Raw genomic sequence first — 23,113 nt, 5'->3', positions numbered from 1 at the left:
GAAGCCAGGAGCCAGGAGCTTCTTGTGGGTCTCCCATGCCGGTGCAGGGTCCCAAGACTTTGGGCCGTCCTCGACTGCTTTCCCAGGCCGCAAGCAGGGAGCTGGATGGGAAGTGATGCTGCCGGGATTAGAATCGGCACCCATATGGAATCCTGGTGGTTTCAAGGTGAACACTTTAGCTGGTAGGCCACCACGTAGGGCCCATGGTCCAGTATTAACTCACCTTAACTAATAGCATCTGCAAAGAACTTGTTTCCAAATATGATTGTGTTCTAAAGTTCTAAGTAGGTGTGAATTTCAGAGGGGCACTAATCAGCCAACCAGATCTTCCAACTCCCGGGAAAGTAGCCTGTAGCAGCAGCTGTGAGACTAGTGGTGCTCATCAAAGTGGGAAAAGCATCCAGCACACACTGCCCCGACACTCCCCAGGATTGCAGGGGGTGACCTGCAGGGGGCAGCCGGCGAGAGCTCACCTCAGCACATTGAAGTCTTCCTCTAGCAGATAGCACAAATAGTATCTGTTAGGACAAGTGGAGATGCTAAGGAGGTGCCTGGCATTGTGACATTACAGATAAAGCTGCTGCCTATGATGCTGGCATCCTGTTTTGGTGCCAGTTTGTTTGCTGGCTGCTCCACTTCCAATCCAACTCCCTGTTAGTGGCTTGGGAAGAGAAGTGGAAGATGGTCCAAGTACTAATACCCCTACGCTCATGTGGGAATGCTGGGAGAAGCTTCTGGCTCCTGACTTTAGCCTGGCCCAGTCCTGGCTGTTGGAGCCATCTGGAGAGGGAAGCAGCAGAAAAAACAAACAAACCTTTGTTTGTCTGTCTCTTCCTCTCTAATTCTGCCTTTCAAATTAATTAATGTTACAAAGCATATAAAGAAACAAGAACTGGAAGGCAGTTGACAAAAATCTAACAGAAACTTTCAGAAAGACTTATGTTTTTAGGCAAAAGCAATATTGGTAGGAAAAACTGGAATCCAGGCCATGATGGACAAATGAGTATTTCCCAGAAGGGACAGTGAGTGCTATTAGGTTTCAGAGAAGCGTAATACTACCTGTTATACATGAAAAAATACATGCATGTGTTATGTATGTGTGTTACATTGATAGGGTCCAAGAGTCTCATTAAATTACAGTGTTCAGAGCCCAAGGGAGGGAAAAAGCAGATTAAAAAAACATTTTTAGAATGAATTGTTAGGCTTAGTGTTTAGATACGTGTGCAAGTGAATCTTAAATTATAATCACCGTGGATTCAAATGTACCTTAACAACTTGTATTATATTACAAATGGTAAGATTGTACTGAATGCATTTATCGTTGTCCAGATTTTTGAGTTACCAAAATAAATAGCTTAATCATACTTAAAAGCCCAACCCCTGTTGCAGGTACCATCCCTGCTTTTCTGCTGCTTTAATTTTTTTTAAAATCTTAATCAGTAGTTTTAATGCACATTAGAGCTGCACTTCAAAAATTACAGTTATTTAAAGATATCAAAACAAAAAAATCATGTAAGATACATGTGAGTTAGTAGCATTCATTAGCATGTTTCAGTATCAAGTAATCAGCAGGGAAAGAAACCAGCAATATATTTTGTGAATGCACACACACACACACACACCTGCTGATGGAAACATGGTGAAGGCAACAATGTTATAAGGACAAAGGGATTAGGTTGAAACACCAACAATCACAACCTACTTTGTGAGAAAGGAATAGACTTTGAATTACTTAAACTTTCAGGACAGCAGTTATTATTAATCTTAAGGACCGCAAAAAAATATCCCAGCACAACACAGTTCTTGGAGAACAGCAAGGAAAACGTTGTGACAAACAGACAAGAATACAGAAATGTGTTAAGTTGTGCCCTGGTCACTGTGCTCTGCGGAGCAAGGCATTGAGGGTTTGTGAGTGAAGGGGCAGTAGTGTTGGGAACAAGAATCAAGCAGCAGCAGCAGCAGCTTTCAAAAACCCACACCAAGAGCCAGTGTTGTGGCACAGCAAGTTAAGCTGCCATGTGCAACACCAGCATCTCATGTGAGCACTGGTCCAAGTCCCGGCTGCTCTGCTCCTGGTCCAGCTCCCTTGCTGATGCTCCTGGGAGTGCCCTGGAAGATGGCCGGTTTCTGCTGCTTGTCATAGCTAGCTTCTCAAGAGAGGTGTCCCTCCATATCGTCTGCCCTCTATCTTCACCCCTCCTCTCTGGAACGCTTGGCATTTAGGTTTTCTCTCCACCAGTGTGCTGCAAGTGCCATTGTCAAGGTCTGTGTTGCTACATCTGGAGAACAGTAAGCACTCCTCAACCTGTCAGCGATGTTTAGCCCTGTTGATCTCTCCTGCCTTGAAACATTTTTTTCACTTGGCTTCCAGAATGTTGCAGTTCACCAGCTGTTTCTTCCTACTCCCTTCTGTAGACTCATTGTCATCTTCCTCTGGGAGAACACTCCAGCTGTTTCTCTTCCTCATATCCCAGCATACTGCACCCAGGGGAATCTTGGCATTCCCTTGGTTTTCTGCCTTATCTTCCCGAGGATAAAGATCTTGAAAACCGAAGTTCTCCCATGCAGAACTTTTTTTTTTACACAAGCAGTATTCGATGGGCTTATGTTAGATTGTTGTCTTTTCTGTGTTCTGTTTTTCCCTGCTGGCTTACACTTTCCTTGGGTTGTTGGCTATTTGACTGATAGAGTATACTTGGTGGCAGTGGGCTAGAAAGCCCAAAACCTAACTTGTATCCTTGCTGGTGAGTTTTAGCCATAGGGGATCTCGCCCTTGGATGTAATTTGCCATGGCTGCCTCCCACCACCACCAAGCAGCTTGGCTCCTCAGGAAAGCTCTATTCCATGCACCAGGCACTGCTATTTCCAAACTGATTTCCCTGAGTGATAGTTGACGTCACCATTGGCACGCAGGGCAGGGGGCTAGCCAGCCTGCATGGCTAAATGCATGGGAACTGCTAAATGGGGTTTAGTCTGTCAATCCAATGGAACATTTTTTTTTATTAATTATTTTGCATTATGTTACAGTTTCACACTTGGTATATGTTTGCAAGGAAAGAATCTTGATTGAATTGGAACATTTTCAAAGTGTTAAACTTTGACGAAATCAATCTGTCATATACTATTAAATAAAAAGTAAGAAAATAAATCATATTGTATGATGTTAAAAATAAGACTTACATGTAGTAAAGTGATAAGAAATATACTCTAATATTAGTGGACCTTGTGTATTTGTGATGGACCTGTGGGGTTTTGTTTTCTGTCTGTTTGGTTAAATATTAGTTATGTATCTTGGTGAAATTTTCTAATTAAAATAAATGAACTGCAAAAAGATCTTTCTGGTTCTGACTCCTTCAAAATAGCAAAGAGATGATAATGCTAAATAATTTTATAAAAGAGAAATCATTCTAATGTAAAAGAACCTATTAGGAAAGAGGAAATAGCAGAGGAGTAGGGAGCTGTGCCTTTTGAAGAGATCTTCCGTCCACTGGTTTGCTCCCAGAGTGGCCACAGTGGCTAGAGTTGAGCCAGTCGAAGCCAGGAACCAGGAGCTTTTTCAGTTCTTCCACATGGGCATAGGGGCCCAAGGACTCGACCTTTCTCTGATGCTTTCCTGGACCATAAGCAGGGAGCTGAATTGGAAGTGGAGCAGCTGTGGCATGAACCAGCAACCATATGGGATGCCAGTTCTACAGGGTGAGGATTAGCATACAACACTGCCATATCAGCCTCTGCCCACTCCCCCTTTGTAATGGTTTTGATTCACATTTCCTTGAGGGCTATTGATGTTGAATATTTTTCATATAATTGTTGGCCATATGTATTTCTTATTTTGAGAGCTGTCTATTGAAATCTTTTGCCCTGTATTATTTATTTTTTGTTGTTGTTGAAGTTGCTGATATACTCAGTGTATTAACTCTTGGTCAGATAGGTGGTTTGCAAATATATTTTCTGATTGTTTTGGATGTCTTCACTCTGTAGTGTGATACAGTCACAGTTTGCTTGATTGTGCCTTTGTTGCCTGTGTTCTGGGGATCTGATCCAGGAAGTCATCCTTTACACCAACGTCTTAGAATGTTTTTTTTTTACATTTTCTTCCAGCAAGTTCCTAGTCTTAGGTCTTCAGTGTACATCTTTGGTCCATCTTGAGTTGATGTTTGTGTATGATGAGAGGTATGGATCTAATTTCATTCTTCTACATACATACATCCAATTTTGCCAGCACTTTTCACTAAGGAAATTATCCTTACTCCACTCTATTTTCTGAGCACTTTTGTCAAAAATTGGTTGGCCGTATGCATGTGGGTTAACTGCTGAGCCCTTTATTCTGTCCCATTGATCTGAGCATTAGTTTTCATGCCAGTATCATGTTGCTTCGTTTATTAAAGCTTTGTAAAGGGTTTTGATAAATTATTATAATGTCTCCAGCTTGATTTTTCTTGTTCAGGATTGTTTTAGCTATTCTGGTCTTTTGTGTGTCTTTATGAATTTTAGGATTGCTTTTCCTAATTCTATAAAAGGTGTCATTGGTGGTTTGATAGGAATTGCATTGAATCGTTAGATTGCTATAGGTAGAAGAGGTATTTAATAAATTTGATTCTTCCAAACAATTAGCAAGTGATATATTGCCGGTTTTTTGTGCGTGTGTCCTTGATGATTAGTTTCATCAGTGTTTGGTAATTTTCATTGTAGAAGTCTTTTGCTTCTGTAGTTAAATATATTCTTTAGGGCCTGGATTGGTAGCCTAGTAGCTAAAGTCCTCCTTTTGCACACACTGGGATCCCATTTGGGTGCCAGTTTGTGCCCTAGCGACCCCACTTCCCATCCAGCTCCCTGCTTGTGCCTGGGAAAGCAGTCGAGGACGGCCCAAATCCTTGAGATCCTACACCTGCGTGGGGGACATGGAAGAAGCTCCTGGCTTTGGATCAGCTCAGCTCTGGCCATCGCAGCCACTTGGGGAGTGAATCAGCAGATGGAGGATCTTCCTTTCTGTCTCTCCTGCTCTTTATATATTTGATTTTCCAATAAAAATAAATAAACCTTTAAAACTTATTCTTTAATATTTAATTTTTTGGTGGCCATTGTGAATGGGATTTCTTTCTTAATTTTTCTTTAGTTCATTATAGCATACAAAAAGGCTATTACTTTTTCTATGTTTATTTGAAACCTGCATTTTACTGAATTGACTTATCAATTCTAACAACTTTTTGGTGAAGTGTTTAGCTTTTTCCATGGTCAGCATCCTGTCATCGGCAAACATGGGTGATCTGACTTCTTTTCCCCTTTTGGTGTCCTTTATTTTTTCCTTGTTTTTCTTGATGTTGTTCATCACTTTAATTGTCATGTTTTTCATTTCAACTTTTTCTCTAAAATCATCATCTTTTTTGCCTTACTTCTGGCTTTGGTTTTGGAATAGTCAAATACCTTTATGATTGCCAATTTCATTGGAGTCTTCTAGTCACGATCTTTTGTAGATGCACTTGCTGTAACTTTATTCTTTTTCTTCTTCTCTGAAGTTTTAAAGCAAAATTACAAAGAGAGAGAAGGAGAAAGAGAGCTTCTCTCCCCCGGTTCACTTTCTGGGTGGCTGTCACAGTTGGGGCTAGGCCAGGCTAAGACCAGGAGCTTCCTCTTGGTCTCCCAACTGGACACACATGGACATGTACTTGGGCCGTCTGCTGCTGCTTTCTCAGGTGCATTAACAGGGAGCCAGAATGGCAGTGGACTTGAAGTGAAACCCATATGGAATGCCAGCATTGCAGGTGGCAACTTTACACATTATGCTGCATGTTGGCGCCTCCTTTTGCCCTGCCACTTTATTCCATCTTTCTGGTTGTACCCCCCCCCCCCCACACACACACACACTTTTTTAAAAATTTACTTTATTTTGACAAGCTATATATAGTCAATTAGGGCACAAAGGGTCAAGGGCCACAAGAAAGTGGGTAAGACTATTGTTTCCACATTATTTTTTTCCTATATCTAGGGTAAAGAATGCAGTCAATATGAGGTTCAGGGAGGTTGGAACGTTGGATTTGTATTTTATTTTTAGAGTAAAAAACTGTGATAGTGATATGCTTGCAGGTTTCACAGGGCTTGCCATTGTCGTTGGTGTTGATGGCAGTGATGAGAACTCCGTTTTTGTCATTGTCTGCTGGTTTCTAGCTTACCACATTCTTCTATGTATTTTTCAAGGTCCTTAAAATTCTGGTCAAGGCAGTGATTGATGGGATGGCTGACCGAAGTGGAGATGTTGCTACCAACCTCAAAGGAAAGCTGCAAGAGTTATTTGGCAGAGTAACATCAAGAGTGACAAATGATGGAGAACTCTGGAGGCTGTACGCCCAAGTGTATGGAAATGGGCAGAGTGAAAAGCCTGATGAGAACGACAAGGTGAGCCTTCCCTCTTAGCTGCGGGCTGTTGCATCGCTCCGAGCACATGGACAGCAAATCCGCTCTTCTGACGGGTGGAAGAAGAATTTAAAAGACTGAAAGATAAAATGAATATGCCTAAGCTCAGTTCTCACCCAGTCTTTACCAGAAGTTGTTGCAGTTGTGGGAAGGTGAATGCTTATAACATTTATCTTTTTGTTTTTGATAAATTTTCCGTATAGTTGTTCTGTATTTCCTGTAAAAGGGTCCCTTCCGCCGTGTGAACTCCCTGCAGCAAGCAGCTGGCTCTTGTTACTTACCCAGCATCCCCTTCCGTGGGCTTATATTAAATACAAGGACAGACAAAGCGTTTCGATCTGAGGTGGGAACTCCCTAAAGGCAAAAAGGAAAAGGAGTTAGGTGAAGCTTTTGGAGAAGAGCTTTCAAAGGCTAGCCATGGAGTCCCTGACCAAGGTTGCCCTGCCCTTGCTCAACACATGCTGGTTGTGCTGCTGGTCTCTCGGAATCTAACGAGCCCCCAGAGTTTCCAAGGTTGGGAAAATTATGTTGTGTTTGGAAACATCCACAACAAATCAAATGTACTCCTTGCATGGGCTTGGAATTAGGTGCAGTACAGCTAATCTGTGTGATTCTTAGCCGTTCTCTCCTCCCTCAGTCCACACAGCTGGCTTCTAGCATTGCCTTCCACATCCAGAGAACACATAACGCATGCCTGCTCACACTCCCACGTCTGAGTCTCCGTTTCTTCTTGAGTTATGCACTCCTGCATATATCAAATCAAGGGTACTTTGAATTCTCTGATTTGTGACTTCTCCCTTAAGAATTTGCAAGGGTTTGAAAGAGTCATTTTAAAGTTCTGTGAGATCATACATTCACCAGAAATTCCACAGTTTTCACCACCCTCATGCCTTGTTCTCTAAGCAAATCTCCTAAACTGATGACTACAAATGCTGGGGAATCTGTGTACTTCTCCTCCAGGTTTCTGTTTGCCTGCTTGCATGGATGCGCCCTGTCCAGATCCATCTGGCTGATTCCCTCTGACTGCCTTTTGCTGGGGGGTTCTGCGTCTCTGTCCTCTCTTTGATGAGACCCACAGACAGTGCTGTGTGACACAGATGCTGTGTTTTCAAGCTGGAATAAGTTCCATATGACTTCCAGGAAACAGAGCTTGAAATAGGAGTTCTAAATGTTGTTTTTTCTCTTCCTTCAGGCCTTCCAGTACCTGTTGAAGGCATACAAGTGTGATACACAGTCCACTTGTTGGGAGAAGAATGTTGCTTCGTTTAAGGAAGTTGTTCAAAGAGCCTTAGGACTTGCACATGGTATTTGATATTATATTTGATATTCATGACATGCTATTATTATTACTAATGGAAAATAATGTTAGTCCGTTGCAAGTAATTTTAAATCTTTACATTGAAGTTATTGTTTTTAATTCACATATTTCATAGGCCAAGTATTATAAAATTGGTACTTTGGAGCAATATGGAGGAATAGGAAAGAGACTTAAATGAGTAAGTGATAGAAATGGGAAAGTTTTTGATACTTGTGGAATACCTTTGCAGCTGTGTACATTTGTGTCCATTGTGCAGTGTTAAGGAAATCTGTGGTTTTCTGCAGTGAGTTTGAAACCATACCACAGTTATGAAAACTACCACTAACTCAAAGCTGAAAAAAGCAAAGGAAAAGATTCCCACCAAGTTTGTTGTCATTGGACAGCACTACTGTCCATCTATTCTCTGAATGTGGAGGAATCAACACAAGAACCATCAAAAAAATTGAGAAGCAGTTTGCCGGGCTCGTGAAGGGTCGCTAAGTACGCCTGGGCCTTAGGTGCTCTCAGTACCAAGCATGGGCATGTTGACATCTCCCGTGCAAGTCTGAGACCAGCAAGGATTCTGTGATTGTCACTGATATCCCAGGATGCGGAGGCTTTATCAAGAGCATGAATCAGAGTACCTGAGTTTGCAGTTAGAGTTCTGCCAGAATTGCAGCACCTTGCTAATGCACACCCTGGAAGATAGCGAGTCATAACTCAAGTACGTGGCTCCTTGCTGCCTGTGTGAAGGCCTGGACTGAGTCCCAGGCTCCTGGATTTGGTTTGGCCCAACCCCAGCTGTGGTGGGCACTGGGGAGTAAGCCAACACATAGAAGCTCTCTGTCTCTATTTCTGTGTCTGCGTCTGCCTTTCAAATAAAGGAAAAATTAAGCTAACTTTTTTTTACAAGATTTATTTATTTTTATTGGAAAGACGGATATACACAGAGGAGGAGACACAGAGAGGAAGATCTTCCATCCGATGATTCACTCCCCAAGTGAGCCGGCTGGAGCTGAGCCAATCCGAAGCCAGGAACCAGGAGCTCTTCCAGGACTCCTACACAGGTGTAGGGTCCCAAAGCTTTGGGCCATTCTTGACTGCTCTTCCCAGGCCACAAGCAGGGAGCTAGATGGGAAGCGGGGCCGCTGGGATTAGAACCAGTTCCCATATGGGATCCTGGCGGGTTCAAGGTGAGAACTAACCACTACAATATCGTGCTGGACCCTAAGCTAACCTTTTTTAAGCCACAATTGTAGGCAGTCACATCTTGAGTTGACTGTGGTATCCTGATTGGTGAATTTGAAACTGTGTTCCAAGAATGGGCAGGCCTGTGAGCATGCACTTCTGTCATATGCAATGCATGTGAACTTATTCTTTGGTGATAACAAAATGAATTCCACGGAGCCACCCTACAGGCAGAAGAGATAGAAAAAGGAAGCAACTCCAACCTTAAGGCAGTTGACTGCAAACCAAAATAGCATTTGTGGCAGTGTATTTGCAATGGTGACAACACACTGAGGTTGTGTGTAGACTGTCTTGGTTCAAAGGACAAAAAGTTACCTGCAGAGACATCAATACCAATGTGATTACCCTACCTGGAGCTCTGCATCCCCCCGCCAGTTCATGCAATGAAACAAGCCCTTGTACCTACCCCTCCAGGGTGTCTACAGAATTTGTGGAGTTCTCCTTGCATGCTAAGTGAAGGCTGGTTTTTCCAAATTGGGCATGCTCATGACTATTGTTCCAGTCATTCTGTTGAGATGCACTGTAAAGCTTTGAGGGAAGCTTTTGCTGAGGACAATGTGGTCTTTACTGTTGAGAGCCTGTCTTTTAAGATCTGTTCCCTGTGGCAGCATTGTTCGTGATGGCAACATTGACCCATTCTTGGAAGCAGCAAGCTTCTCTGCTCAAGTGATTATCCCGAATCATGCAGAGCATATCAGCACTGGCTGTGCCCCTGACCCAGACTGCCACACGACTCACATTGCTGCTTAGTGTGCTGAGCTGAAGGCAGAGGTCGATAACCCTACTGCTAAGATGCTGACTTATGGCTTTGTATTGAACTCTGGTGATGTTGCCAACTTTGTAATGGTTCTGGGCAGCCCTATGAGCGCTGATAGCTTCTCTGACTCTTCTCTGGGTTGCTTTGTTGGTCATGATCCGATACAGACATTTGCTCTGCAAGCAATGGACAAAACTGGCAAGGTCATCAAGTCTCCCCACGGAGCTCAGAAGGCTCAATGAATATTTTATCACAACACCTGCCTCGCGAGTCATAATCCTGGATAGGAGAACAGCCACAGAACTGTTTGTCTCAACTGACCATTTAAGTTTAATAGTCAGACTGGTTGATAACAGTGTATCATAAAAGCTTCAGAAAGAAAGGAGTGTGTTTTATGAACTGTTTTTATGTGTCTATGGCAGCTTTAAGTTATTAATTTTAAAAATAAGTTCATTTTAATGGGAACAACTTGAGCAAAAATCTGTCATGGAATTTTGTGACTCATTAAAATAAAATTTAATGGGGTGGAGGAGGGAAAGGAAGTCTGTTACCTTTCCCTTAACTGATATTCTTTCTCCTTAATAAACAAAAAAATACATGGATCACTAGAGTACATTGCAATATACAAAGAGCTACAGCATATGCAAAAGAAATGCAAAATCTCATCCCTATTTTTAGGAAACTTATAAGCGTATTATTTGGGGAGCAGACATAACTTTACAAAGAAGTATGCCTAAAATTAAAAAAAAAAGATTTATTTTTTTAATTTGAAAGATTCAGAGAGAGAGAGAGAGAGAGATCTTTCATCTACTGGTTCACTCCTAAATGGCTGCAATGGCCAGAACTGGCCCATTCAGGAGCCAGGTCCTTCTGGATCTCCCACATGGGTTCCAGGGCCCTAGGAGTTAGGTCATCTGTGCTGCCCTCCTGGGCCGTAGGCAGAGAGCTGGATCAGAAGTAGGGCAGCAGAGACTCTGAACTGGTACTCGCGTGGGATGCTTGCACCTCAGTCCTACTGTATCTCCACGTCGTGAGGGAGGCATTTGATGTAGCAGTAAGATGGTGCTTGGGTGTGTACTTCAGCAGTATGTATACTAAAATTGGAATGATACAGATGTGGCTTGGAACACACACACACTTCTAATATCAGAGGGCCTGAGTGTGACTCAAGCTCTGCTTAGGTTCCAGCTGCGTGCTGTTGTACTTCTTGGGAAGCTTCCATGGTAGCTTAAGTACTTGGGTCTCTAGCACCCATTGGGAAAACCCACTTAAATTGTGGGCTCCTGGCTTTGGCCTGGCTCAGCTTGGCTGTAGCAGACATTTGGAGAGTGAATCGGTAAATGGAAGATCTCTTTCTTATGTCTGTATCTTTGCCTTCCTGCCTTTCAAATAAATTGAAAATGCTTTCCTAAAAGTTTTTAAGTTGTACGACTATTGGGAGAATGTGGTCCAAATAAAAACTGCTTTTAATTATTGGCATGAATGAGAAATATACCAGTTAAATTTTTTTAATTTCAGTTACATTTATATTTGAATGAGTAGATAGTCCCCTGGGATTGCTATTCTAATGAAATAATAAAGCTCTGGTGTTTGATCTGAATCACGAGGACTGTAAAACTTTCCTAAAGGCTTGCAGCCACCAGCAGGTGCAGCAGATAAGGAGCTAAAAAGCAACAATGAAAAGAGAGAGCTTTGGGAACAGAGCAAACCAAAGCTCTGGTTAGTACCAAATATATGGTGAACTTACTAGATGACTTGGGTAAATTACTTAACTTCTCTGAGCCTGCTTGTTGGTAAAATGGGGACAGCACCTACTAGAGAACAACAGATGAAAAGATTTAAACACTTAGTATTTTATTCGCGGTTTCCAGTAAGCCCTTACTCTCCACCCTGTTGCTTAGTAGAGGATCTAGGCTATTTGACAAAGGCATCAAAGCTAAAGAGAGAACTGAACAAGGATAAAGTTTAACCTGCTTATAAAGAAGTCACACAGTTTAGAAATGGTCCTGGTAGTTAATAATTCTACTTGTGGTCTTTGATTTCTTTGACCAAAAAGACATAAATATTATATAACTTCCACCTAGCCCTTGGAAGATAAGGGTAGAAGTGCTAAACTCTGTGCGGTTTAAATTCAGTGTAGACAAGTTAAAGGTCATGACTACCTAACAGTGGAAAGATGTTTTGGGGTCACTAGAATTCCTGTGGCCCATGCAGGTGGCTCAGCCTGGGCTCTGTCCTTAGGCTTTGGCTCTCTGTGGGTTGCATGTTCTGCATGGGGAAAGTCACACTACCATGTACTATGTACATAATTAGTGGGGTGGAATTTGCTGTGAGGGATTTATCTTATCTACTTCAATTTACCCACTGTAAACATTTCTGTGAACTGCTTGGCTCCACAACAGTCAAAGGTAAGGTATTTTCTGCAGTCGTGGAGTGATGGTTTTAAAGCCGTCAAATATAAATATACAGCTTAAAGAAATACCCCAGGAAGAATCTTTATCTTACATCCTAAAGTTACTTTTAAACTGTTATTGGCACCATTTTTTCATCAGGACAATACTTATAGAAAAACAAGTGTCTATCCTTTTAAGTTCTCCTTTGACTTTGATGAATTATGTGTTGGTGCATGTACAGCATTTTAAGTGTAGTTGAGCTTTTGTTTGACTTTAGTTTCTAATGATGCCTTGAATTTATAAAAATAAATCCTAGTCCTTGTTGCTTATTAACATCTTTTTTAAACATTTATTTTGTTTTGATTCGAAAGGCAGAGTTACAGTGAGAAGGAGAGACATACAGAGAGATCTGCCATCTGCTGGTTCACTCCCTAAATGGTTACAACAGCCAGAACTGGACTAATCCAAAGCTAGGAGCCAGGAGCTTCTACTGGGTTTCCCACATGGGTGCAGGGGCTCAAGGAGTTTGGCTATTCTCTGCTGCTTTCCCAGGCCATAAGCAGAGAGTTAGATTAAAAGTGGAGCAGCCTAGACATGAACTGGCGCCACAGTTGGAGGCTCAAGCTACTATTCCATGGCACTGGCCCTCTACAGTTTTTGTTTTAATAATGTGTTTACTTACTGAAAAGGCAGAATGACAGAGAAAGGTGCCAGAGGTGGGGGTAGAGACAAAGAGGAAAAGAGAGATCTTCTGTCTTTTGGTTCATTTCCCAAATGGTCACGATAGGCGGGGCTGGGGCCAGCAGCCAAGGACTCCATCCTGGTCTCACACATTGCTGCTTTCCTGGCGCAATAGCAGGAAACTAGGTTAGAAGCAGAGCAGCGGAAACTCTTAATCTGCACTGCAATGTGCGATGTGGGCTTATAGCAAACAGCAGTGTAACTCACCGTGCAACACTGGCTCCACTTATAGTTTCTGTAATTTTGTTTTCTGGGAAGGGACAAGCTAAAGCTTGGTAATTCTTTGCCGTCCAAGAATTAAATATATTAGTTGTATGTGTTTTAAATACAGCCTACCTGTAAGAGATACTGCTCTCTTGGATTTGCTTTTCTAATTCTCCTTTTTTGAAAAAATTAAGGCTTGTTTATTTGAAAGGTGGAATCCAAGGAAAGGGAGAGATTTTTCCATCTGCTGGTTCACTCCCCAATGACTACAATATCTGGGGCTCGGCCAGACCAAAACCAGGAGCCTAAAACTTTGGGTCTCCCACCTGTGTGCACAGCCTCCAGGATCATCTTCCACTGCCTTCCTAGGTACATTAGCAAAGAGCAGGATAAAAAGTGTAGCAGTTGGGATACAATCCGGTTCCCCATGTGGGTTGCTGGCATTGCAGACAGTGCTTAACCCCTCACAGCAGAGTGCTGGCCCCTCTTAGATTTTGTGATGATTTGAAGCAGCCGGTGATTTCTTCTTTTCTCTCTTACGCTCTTTCCCCCACCCTCTCTTCCTCTATCTCTGTCTTTGATGCCTTTACGAAAGGAAGGAAACAGATTGTGTGTTATCTTTGTGCTTCAATCTTGTTATTCTTAGAATGAAAGTAAAAGATTAAAAAAGAATCAGAGCTATTTCTGATATACGCAGTAGATATTAAGCAGCCAAAATACCTCTGCCGTGGGAGTTACCACTTTCCTCTGCTAAGAGAAATAGCCATAATCTGCCCTGTCTCTGGATCAACTGTGCCCTTTGAAACGTGGATTGATATTGTTAAGTGCCACTTGGCCTCTCGGCCCCTGAGAAATGTCAGTCTAGTCATTCTGCTGAAGTAGGAATGTCAAACCTAGGTGTTCCTGGCCACGGAGCAGAGTATGAACTAATGCAAAATGGTTGCTAGGAACTGATGGCCTATGTGGGTTGTGGAGAGTTTGCATGAAAAAAGAAATCTCTTCCATCCCTTGAGTGTTCTGTAGGGTATCAGGTAGACTTTAGTCCCGCCCTGCTTAGTTTTAACATAGGAGCTGGTTATTGATCCTTTTGAATTTAGTGAACCTAAACTCACAGAACAAAATACAAGAACAAATCAATGGGGAAATGTCAGTATGTTGCTATGATGCTCTTCACTGTTTCTAATAAAGCATTCATGGCAGGATTTCCACCAGGGAGGGGTGTGCCCCTTCATAATTTCAAGTATTAGAAAGTAGGTTTCCCAGATTGCTGGAGGCAGAATTGTCAGGGACACGAGTGACTTTGCTCTCCCACCCTCTTTGCTGATGCCAAGCGTGGCTCAGGAGCTTGAAAACCCTGTTGTGGTCATTCTTTAACTGCAGATATGTGGTGTTGGAGTTAGTTCTTCCAGAAGGGTGCTACAACCCTGGAGTATGAAAAGGAAGATGAAGTAAGAATTGAGCTGCGTGTGTAGAACATGCCGTTCCCTGGGCTCGCACTATCATTGATTCCCCATTGAAAGCCACAGTAAGATGCACTGTGTCTGTTTTTGTCCTCTCTGGGCACCTTGTTGTCACTAAGGTCTCCTTTCCTAACTTCAGTGATCTGAGCGTGGGGTACACGTGCATGTGCTATTCAGACTCTCGCCCTGGTGTCTATAACTCACCAAAGATCCCCTGTTTTCTTCAGAATTCCTCTTGCCAGTGTATTTTCTTATAAAGGGGGAGCAAAGAGTTAGACACTTAAGTTTCTTTAAAAAAGACTCAATTATTAGAAAGCTGCAGAGGCAGAGAGACAAGAGATCTTCCATCCTTTGGTTTATTCCCCAAGTGGCCATAATAGCTCGAGCTGTGCCAAGCTGAAGTTTCATCTGGGTCTCCCATTTGGGTACAGTGGCCCGAACACTTGGATAATCTTCTGCTGCCTTCCCAGGCTCATTAGCAAACAGCTGCATTGAAAGCAGAGCAGCTGGGACACACACCAGTGCCCATATGGCATGGCAGCCTCAAAGGCAGAGGCTAATGGACTATGCAGCAAATCTGGAACTTAATTTTTAATCATATGCATTTAACTTTTAGTCTTTTTTCAAGAATAAAAATTTTCCAGATAGAACTACTTTTAAAGTTGGTTACCATAAAATTTATTTATTTATTTAGGTAACCATAGCATTTAATTTAAATAATTGGTTTTTGTATTTGTAAATTATCATTACCAGTTGCTAACAGATATTTCTGCTTGTGTTTGTCATCCAGTGGCTATGAGCTGCAGTAAAAATAAGTCCAGTCCTCAAGAAGCTGTGCAAGTGCTGTCTTCAGTGCGGCTCAATTTGCGGGGCTTGTCATCTAAAGCCAAGGTGAGCGTAACAGGTGAAATCGTTAGAGCCGTCATATTGCGAGAGGTTGCTAATGCCAGCTTATTGCTCTCAGACCTTGTTTTATATTAAGGATTTCTTAAGCCCTTGTTGTATTTTAGATAACAGCCCCCTGGCAGGTTTCTTGATCCAATGGTGAGACAACCCTAAACCTGGGTAACTAAAGAGTCTACAAAGTGAGTGTCTCTCCAGTAGCCCTATATGCTTTCTCTAAATTTAGCAATGCTCTTTTTTTAATGTTGTTTTCTCAGCTGACATATAAGCCCACTGGTGGCACTCCGGTAAACCTTTGGTTTTAGTGTGTATTTCTTGTATTAAAACAAGATTTATTTTACTTTTATTTACTTATTTATTTATTTTGGAAAGCGAGATTTACAGGGAGAAGGAGAGAAAGAAAGATCTTTCATCCACTGTTCACTCCCCAAATGGCCGTAATGGCTAGAGCTGAGTGACTCCGAAACCAGGCGCCAGGGCTTCCTCCAGGTGTCTCATGTGGCTACAGAGGCCTAAGGACTTGAGCCATCTGCTGCTGCTTTCTCAGACCACAGAGAGCCAAATCGAATTGGAATAGCTGTAATACAAACCAACTCTCAAATGGGAAGCTGGTACTTGGAGGTGGAGTATTAGCCAGTTGAGCCATTGGACCGGCCCCTTTGGGTCATCTTCTACGGTTTAATGCACGTTACTCCTAGTTCTGAAACAATCTTAAAAGAAAAACAAAAAATCCTTCAAGAGAATAGATTTATTCTTTGACCTATTATTATCAAAGTTAAGAGGCATTTATTAGATGTTTGGTAAACTAAGTTAGACTTGTAAGCTCTTAAATTCATCTTTGAAAGTATTTATTGAGAGACACAGAGTTCCCATCCTGTGGTTTACTTCCCAAATCCCAGTGCAGAGGTGCCAAACCTGGGAACTGGGTATTCATTGCAGGTCTTCCAAGTGAGTGGCAGAAACTCAGTCGCTTGACCCATCACCAGTGTCTTCCAGATTCCATGTTAGCAGGAAAGCAGAGCCAGGAGCTAGAATTTCAGTGAGTATTAGAAGTATAACTAAGGGGCTCGGTGCAGTAGCTTAGTGAGTAAAGTTCTAGCCTTGCATGCGCCAGGATCTCATATGGGCACCAGTTCTAATCCTGGCGGCCCTATTTCCCATCCAGCTCCCTACTTGTGGCCTGGGAAAGCAGTTGAGGATTGCCCAAAGCCTTGGGACCCTGCACCCAAGTGGGAGACCTGGAGAAGAAGCTCTTGGCTCCTGGCTTTAGATCAGCTCAGCTCCGGCTGTTGAGGTCACTTGGTCATCAGACAGAAGATCTTCCTCTCTGTCTCTCCTCTGTATATTCTGACTTTCCAGTAAAAATTAAATTAATGTTTAAAAAAAGAAAAAGAGGAAAAAATACAACTAAGTTATCAAACCTACAATTTCTTGAGTATTTTTGCTTGTTTTGCATCTATTGATGATTTTAAAGTCTTTAGCCAAGACTTTCATGCAAGTTAAAAATTAGTTTAGAGCAAAATAGCAAGTAGGTGATACATAGTCTTAACAACAGATTTAAGGTAGATGGATGGACTCAGGCATAACAGCTGAAAGCTGCTGTTACTGCAGATACTAACCTGGGAACGACCCTGGGGTCAGGATGCCTACAGTCACATCGGGCGCTTCTGAAGAGAGAATTCTTGCGCTGTTTCCCTGACAGATACAGATTCAGGTCTGGGATGGAGCCCGGAAAATCTGTTAAGATTTCTTGGTGATTCAAATGTGTGGACAGGTTTGGCTTACATCTCTGGAAACAAATTTAAAAAAACATAATTTCCAGCACAATTTGGTACTTTGTTTTCTCATCTTTATTCACTTTGACCATTTAGTCGTGGGTTGCAGATTAATTTTGATTTCCTTCTGAGAGAAAGTCTGTGGCACATGGAAGCCATTTCTGGGAAGCTTTTTATTACTCAAAAAACATTTCTAGTATACGCGTTTTTGTTAATTCAGGTGAAGGCTTAATTTTTGCTTCTTCAGAAAATTGATTTACTATTCCTAGTTATCTAACTGCATGTCTTCCCAACTTGCCAGCACAACTTCAGAATTGCATGGATCAGAAGTTCAAAAGCTCTCATAGAAATTCAAAGCAGCAGGCTATATTTGTGACTTTCCTTCCCAAATGATGATGATGTCCCCAAAGTTTGGTTAGGTCACAACCCATCTATACCTGTTTATTTCTTAGGGATATACTCCTCTGGGCCCCTACTCTGTCAAGTTTTTTCTTTCAAGTTATCACTTTTACATGAACCTATTCTTACAAGACTGATTCGTGTTACCCACGCATGTAGTTTCATATTGTGCTAGATTCCCAAATATTGAAAGCAATTCCTCAGAGCTTCCTCTGTGTTAAAATTCTGCCGTTAAATCCCAGCTGGATCCCTGTAAAAGGGAAGAACTGCCTCCCAGTGCCTCCTTCCTGAAGCACTTTTTGCATGTAAGACTTGGGAGTCTTTGGTTCCTATGCCTTGTTTGGTTTTGGAATGAATTACAATTGCTAAATTGAATTTCAAAACCTGTGTTTTTAGAATATAAATGAATTGAGATAAACAGCTTGATGTAGGTATGATTTGCATGAGTCTTTGATATTTCTCTGTCAGGCCAGAAATTGTGGAAATCAGTTTCTGGAAGCCATAGAATCACGCAACAGGCCATCAGTCCATGCACGCCTTGTCATGTTATAGCTCTGCTGCCTTAGTGGCGTGGGGGCTGTTCACGAGAGTGCCAGAGGGCCTGGAGCTAGAACGCATGTGACTACCCACGCTCTTGGGAACTCTTAGCAAGTTATTCATCCCTTCAAAATCTCCGCTTCTCTTGCTGCCTCCTTCCCTCATCGGGATAGATGCTGCCTCTCTCTGCTTTGCAGGCACACATAGACACTCACACTGAATCTAGGTTATTTTCCTAAAAGGCGTTTTCTCCATTGAGCATACGGCAGCACAAGAAGTATCATTCTGTTATGAAATGCTGTGCAACTCGTCGAAATCTGATGCAAAATATACACAGCAAGCTGAGTAAATTTTACCTTAGATTAACACCCACAGTCACGTGCATGCACATGTATGCACACACAAAATGTGGCATAAGCAGTTCTGTTAGCTCGTTTTCTCGGATGCCCACATTGGCTTAGCAGACAGTCCCAGGAGGAGCATTCCAAAATGTTTTTGGCTGTGGGAGCGTTACTGAAGTATGTTGCAATAAGCCGCCTTTTCCAAACGGAGGGCATGCTTATTTTTGTTTTATTTTGCTGTGTTTTTGTTTGTTCGTTTGTTTGATTTTTGGCTTTTACCAAACTGTGATAATCTTTATATTCTCTGAGAAATAAACGAGTTAATTTTTAAATAAGTAACATAAAAGGTATGATTTTTATTAGTTTGAACATAAAGTACATTTGTTTTGCTTGCATATGTAGTAAATGTGTTTGTTTGAATGAATAATGCCTATTATTTTAAAAACATTTTTTAAAAAGTTATAAACTCAGAAATGGATACCCAGGGTTTAAGGAACTGTTTTGGAGAGCAGAACTCAGTGTAATTTGTAAATATAGGTATTCCCTTGGTATATTGTTGGATTTTTAAAGCATGTAGATATTCATGAGACCAAAACAAATGTTGCCGTTGCCACTGTAATGATGTAGTGGTAAGCAAAATGGTTTTAAATGCTATACTCTGATTATTTTATTTTAAGGCATTTTAAAAATTGTTTTTGATAGTTCTTTGTTGTGTGTGTGTGTGTGTGTGTGTGTGTGTGTGTGTTTATGTTGCAGCAACTTTTTACAGATGTGGCAAGTGGAGAAATTTCCAGAGAGTTGGCTGATGAAATGGCAGCAGTGGACGCCGTGATAGCACAGCTCCAAGACCTCAGCAATCAGTTTCGAAATCAGTATTGACTGTGTGCGGGGAAACTTCTAGAAAAGGTGTTGTCCCTTCTGAGTTATCTCTCAGACCTGTGTGTCTAAAACACAAGATAATGATTTTTAAAATAAATTTCTAATTTAAAGCTAAATTCTTGTTTTTATGATATTCTCAATTGCTTGTACTTCCTGAATTACATTAACAAGTTTACTTTAGTTTACTGTTTCTGTAGGTCTATTCATAGTAGAATTGAATATTTGTATTATTGAGGGTTTTTTTTCCTTAAAACACAAAATAAATGAATCGGTTTCCTTTAGAACAAGGCTTTCTCTCTCTCTCTCTGTCTCTCTTTTTCCTTCTCTATGTGTGTGTCTCTTCCACCCCCACCTCCCCCCAAAAAAATCAGAAATAGGAAACAGTCTAAATAGGGAAAGAAATCACATACTACTAGTTATGAGATCATTAGCTCGACTGCTGTATTATCCCAAACTGACGGAAATGGATTTGATGATGGAAACATGTATATTTCTTGAAGTTTTTGTATTTGTGTCAGAAATATATACAAGGGTTTACTAAATTAGAAATGTTAGAGTGTGGTTTAACTTCTAAATCAAGAAAATACAAGAGAAAAAACTGGCATAACCCAAATTTTGACTTAGCCATTAGCCATTTGGAACCAAGCTATCACCTCATTGTGTATAATGCCAGCCCTAAAGATGGTTGTTTAATAAGGTTATTATGGGTAAAGACAGCTATAAATGGTGCTGTATTACCCAAAAAAATGCCAAAGTAAAATGCTTTCTTAGTAATGTCCATGGAAACAAATATTGAAGACAGCAGCTGAGCTTAATAATCTTAGTGCAAAATCAGAGCGAGAAATTCTGAGACCTGGCTTGGGTTGCTGAATTTTGGGTCCCAGGCATAAATCACTTGACCCTTGTTTTTTTCCATGTTGTTATTTATAAGATGTGAAAAATTTCTGCTGAGTTTCAGTTGTGCTTGACATGTAAAAATTCATAATCCAAAAGGCATTGAGTATTACAGAATAGTTTTCCAAAAATTTATTTCTTCTGTGAGTTCAGGTTCTAGTTGCTTTCAGTACTAAATGCCCTGTTGCCTTGGTTACCTGCTTCTCTTTCTCTTATTACACCTATCTGTTCAGATGCTGATGTATGCCCCAGCTCACTTTCTTTCACAGTAGAGATGATACCAATAAGGAGGAGGAGTGAAATGAAGTAGATGCTGAAGTTAATATTGAAGTTCCTCTGAGATCTCTTATGGAAACCAGCAAGGGAAGAAGATAATTGGGTAGGTGGATAGTTAAGTGGATGGATAAAGCAAAGTTTTAAAGTAAGCTGCATTATTACCTAGCAGTAAACCCCTATGGAAAAATGGATTCAAAGGAATACCAAAGAAGACAAGGTTTTCAGGAATCCAATGGAGGACTGAGCAGGGCTTTAGAGTTTGACCATTTTTTAGTTCTTAGTTTGCTTTCTTGAAAGGCAGCTGTGTTGTAGCAATCATAAACTAGTCACCAAATGGTGATGCCTTCCCAGACATGTTCTCCAGTGCCAGCCTGGACCCAAGTCCCCTAGAGCTGCCTCACGTCCTCTTTTGTCTTGGAATAAGCTCACAAAAGAGAGCATTATGGCATGTTTTCCTTTAAGACATAGATCTGTTAGTTGATTTAATAATCTTATGTGCAACATGATTGAAGACAATGCATGGAGGGGTAAAATAGAAAAACCTTGTGGTTTTCTAGTAAGAACTCATCTCTTCCACCTGTTAGCACTTAATATTTAACACATATTTAGTTTGTCCCAATGGGAGAGGAGTGTGATGATAATATGCCTTCCGCCAAGATTTTCGAGTCACTTGTTGGACTTTGACCCAACCTCAGAGTTAGTGATCACTGCAGCATCTATTTAAATAGCTATGCAGCATTCACCACAGGGCCTGATGGGTTTGCCATTGATGTGGTTAAATATTTGTATGTGCAAATATCTTTTGTTATGTTTCAACTTTTGTTTTCTAGCCTTAATACTTTTGTTTTGAAAAATAGTCTTTTGTTCATTAGAAAAACAGAAAAAAATTTTGATCCCCTAATCTCTACTGAATCCTAGTCGTTGAAAACTACTGGGTGGCAGGCACTGTGCAGAGCGTCGAAGAACCGTGCTGTTGACGCCAGCAGGAAGCGAAGGATCCCCAGCTCTGCAGAGAAGGAGCTGGACCTGCACGACTGCACGCTGTGCTGAACTCTTCAGCAGCCGGGTGACCACTGCCTGCTTTTCCTAGCAACGGGATACCTGTACCATTTGCCTCCAAAAAGTTCTCCAAGAAAAATTCTGTGAGGCTTTAACAAAAACTAGCTTGTGTTTTGGTATGATTATTTACTGAGGTTTGTTTTGAAAACATTGAGAAGTTCCTCTTCAGCTTTCTCCTAGAGAGGTAGCATAGCAGATGGGATTCCTAACTGTGGGCGTGTGAAAATGGAAAAAGAAAACCTTCTCAACACCCACACCTCCACTCAGGAAGCTTGGAGAGTTAGCCGCTGGGAAGCAGGGCAGTGGGGTGTGTGTTAAGGGATTAGACACTCAGAAATGCAGGAGCAGAGTGAAAGGCTTGGCTTTGTCTCAGCCGGAACCCCAGCACAGCGGTGAGCACCCCAAACACTGACAGCATTGAGTTCCTTAATTGTTCATCAAAGTGATTCCTCTTATGCTATGTGTGTGGTATTTCAAAGCAAAAATGTGAAAATGAAATGATAACAAATATATGCGTAATAAATTCTGTCTGCTTTCCAGACCTAGCTCCAAGGTTGTGATAGAAACAGAGGCCTGGCTAGTTTGGGCTATTTGTGGCCATCTGTCCAAACTATAGTACTAGTTGAAAACCCTGGTGAGTCTGATGAAAGTGTCCCTTTTTGCCATTTCTGCTTTAATAGCATCCACATTGATCTGAGCACATTGCTGCTTAGATAAGGCTGTGCTGCTTTACAGGCCAAGAGTGAGGAATAAAATCAGTTAAGTGGATGCAGTACACTTCTTTTCTGCCTGTTCATTCAAAAGGCCTTATAGTGAAATGGCAAAGAGCCTTTATCCAAATGGTGGGTGCCATGCTGTGGGAGTACAGATGGATTTTTCACAACATGCAGAGGTGCTTATAAATAGATAGGTTTCAATCAACAAGTAGCTTATTCAGGCATGTGCTCAAATATAGTAGCTGCATTCATTAGACAGACATTTGCACTAATCCCAAGACTATGCTAATAAAAGAGTAATCCCTTATGGGCTGAAGGTAGTGTCGGTTTGCCTTTAACTCTTAGAGTCTTTCACAGTCCAAGGCCTAATAATAATTGTAGCCGCATTTGGTTTTCACCAAGTGAACTTGAAAGCTGAGCTTATCTTGAAAATTTTCCTAATTTTTTAAAAGTGTAGCTTAGTGAACAAAGAGGTGCTTTTTACTCTGGATGTGTAGCTTGTAGCAAAGCCAATTTGAAAATTAATTGTGTGGATGTGTGTGTGTTCTGACCATAAAGCACTTTTTTCTTTCACATGGTTTAATAGAAGTGTTTGAGCGGATTCTGTGTTTTCTCTCTTCTTTGACTTCAATATAAACAACTAGCTAGTGGTCATTTTTGAGAGGATTTAAGGCTCTTGGTGTAGCAGTTTGCCTGTCTGCGTAGACATTGTTTTTCTCCGAGGGCTTGGCTTTGTTCAACAACTTCTTACCTCCTCCCATCTTATGCAGAGCTGGCTATAATTAGTTCACTCACCACAACCCCAGCATTTTCCCCTGGCCAG

General features: G+C 41.5%; 1 protein-coding gene across 1 annotated transcript in view; it reads left to right on the top strand.

The window, feature by feature from the left end:
• TTC27 (tetratricopeptide repeat domain 27) overlaps positions 1-19,455 on the top strand; it is a 148,294-nt gene extending 128,839 nt beyond the window's left edge. Inside the window, exons 17-20 of the mRNA XM_004582722.2 lie at positions 6,196-6,393; positions 7,604-7,715; positions 15,302-15,402; positions 19,223-19,455. Coding sequence (XP_004582779.2) covers positions 6,196-6,393; positions 7,604-7,715; positions 15,302-15,402; positions 19,223-19,345 — 534 coding nt within the window. The 3' untranslated portion in view covers positions 19,346-19,455. The remainder of the gene's footprint in view (positions 1-6,195; positions 6,394-7,603; positions 7,716-15,301; positions 15,403-19,222) is intronic.
• Positions 19,456-23,113: the final 3,658 nt, after the last annotated feature.

The sequence above is a fragment of the Ochotona princeps genome, chromosome 8 (assembly GCF_030435755.1).
Source record: "Ochotona princeps isolate mOchPri1 chromosome 8, mOchPri1.hap1, whole genome shotgun sequence".
Classification (NCBI taxonomy): domain Eukaryota; kingdom Metazoa; phylum Chordata; class Mammalia; order Lagomorpha; family Ochotonidae; genus Ochotona; species Ochotona princeps.
Note: the sequence above shows the minus strand (reverse complement) of the source record. Positions and strands in the feature narration are given on the sequence as shown.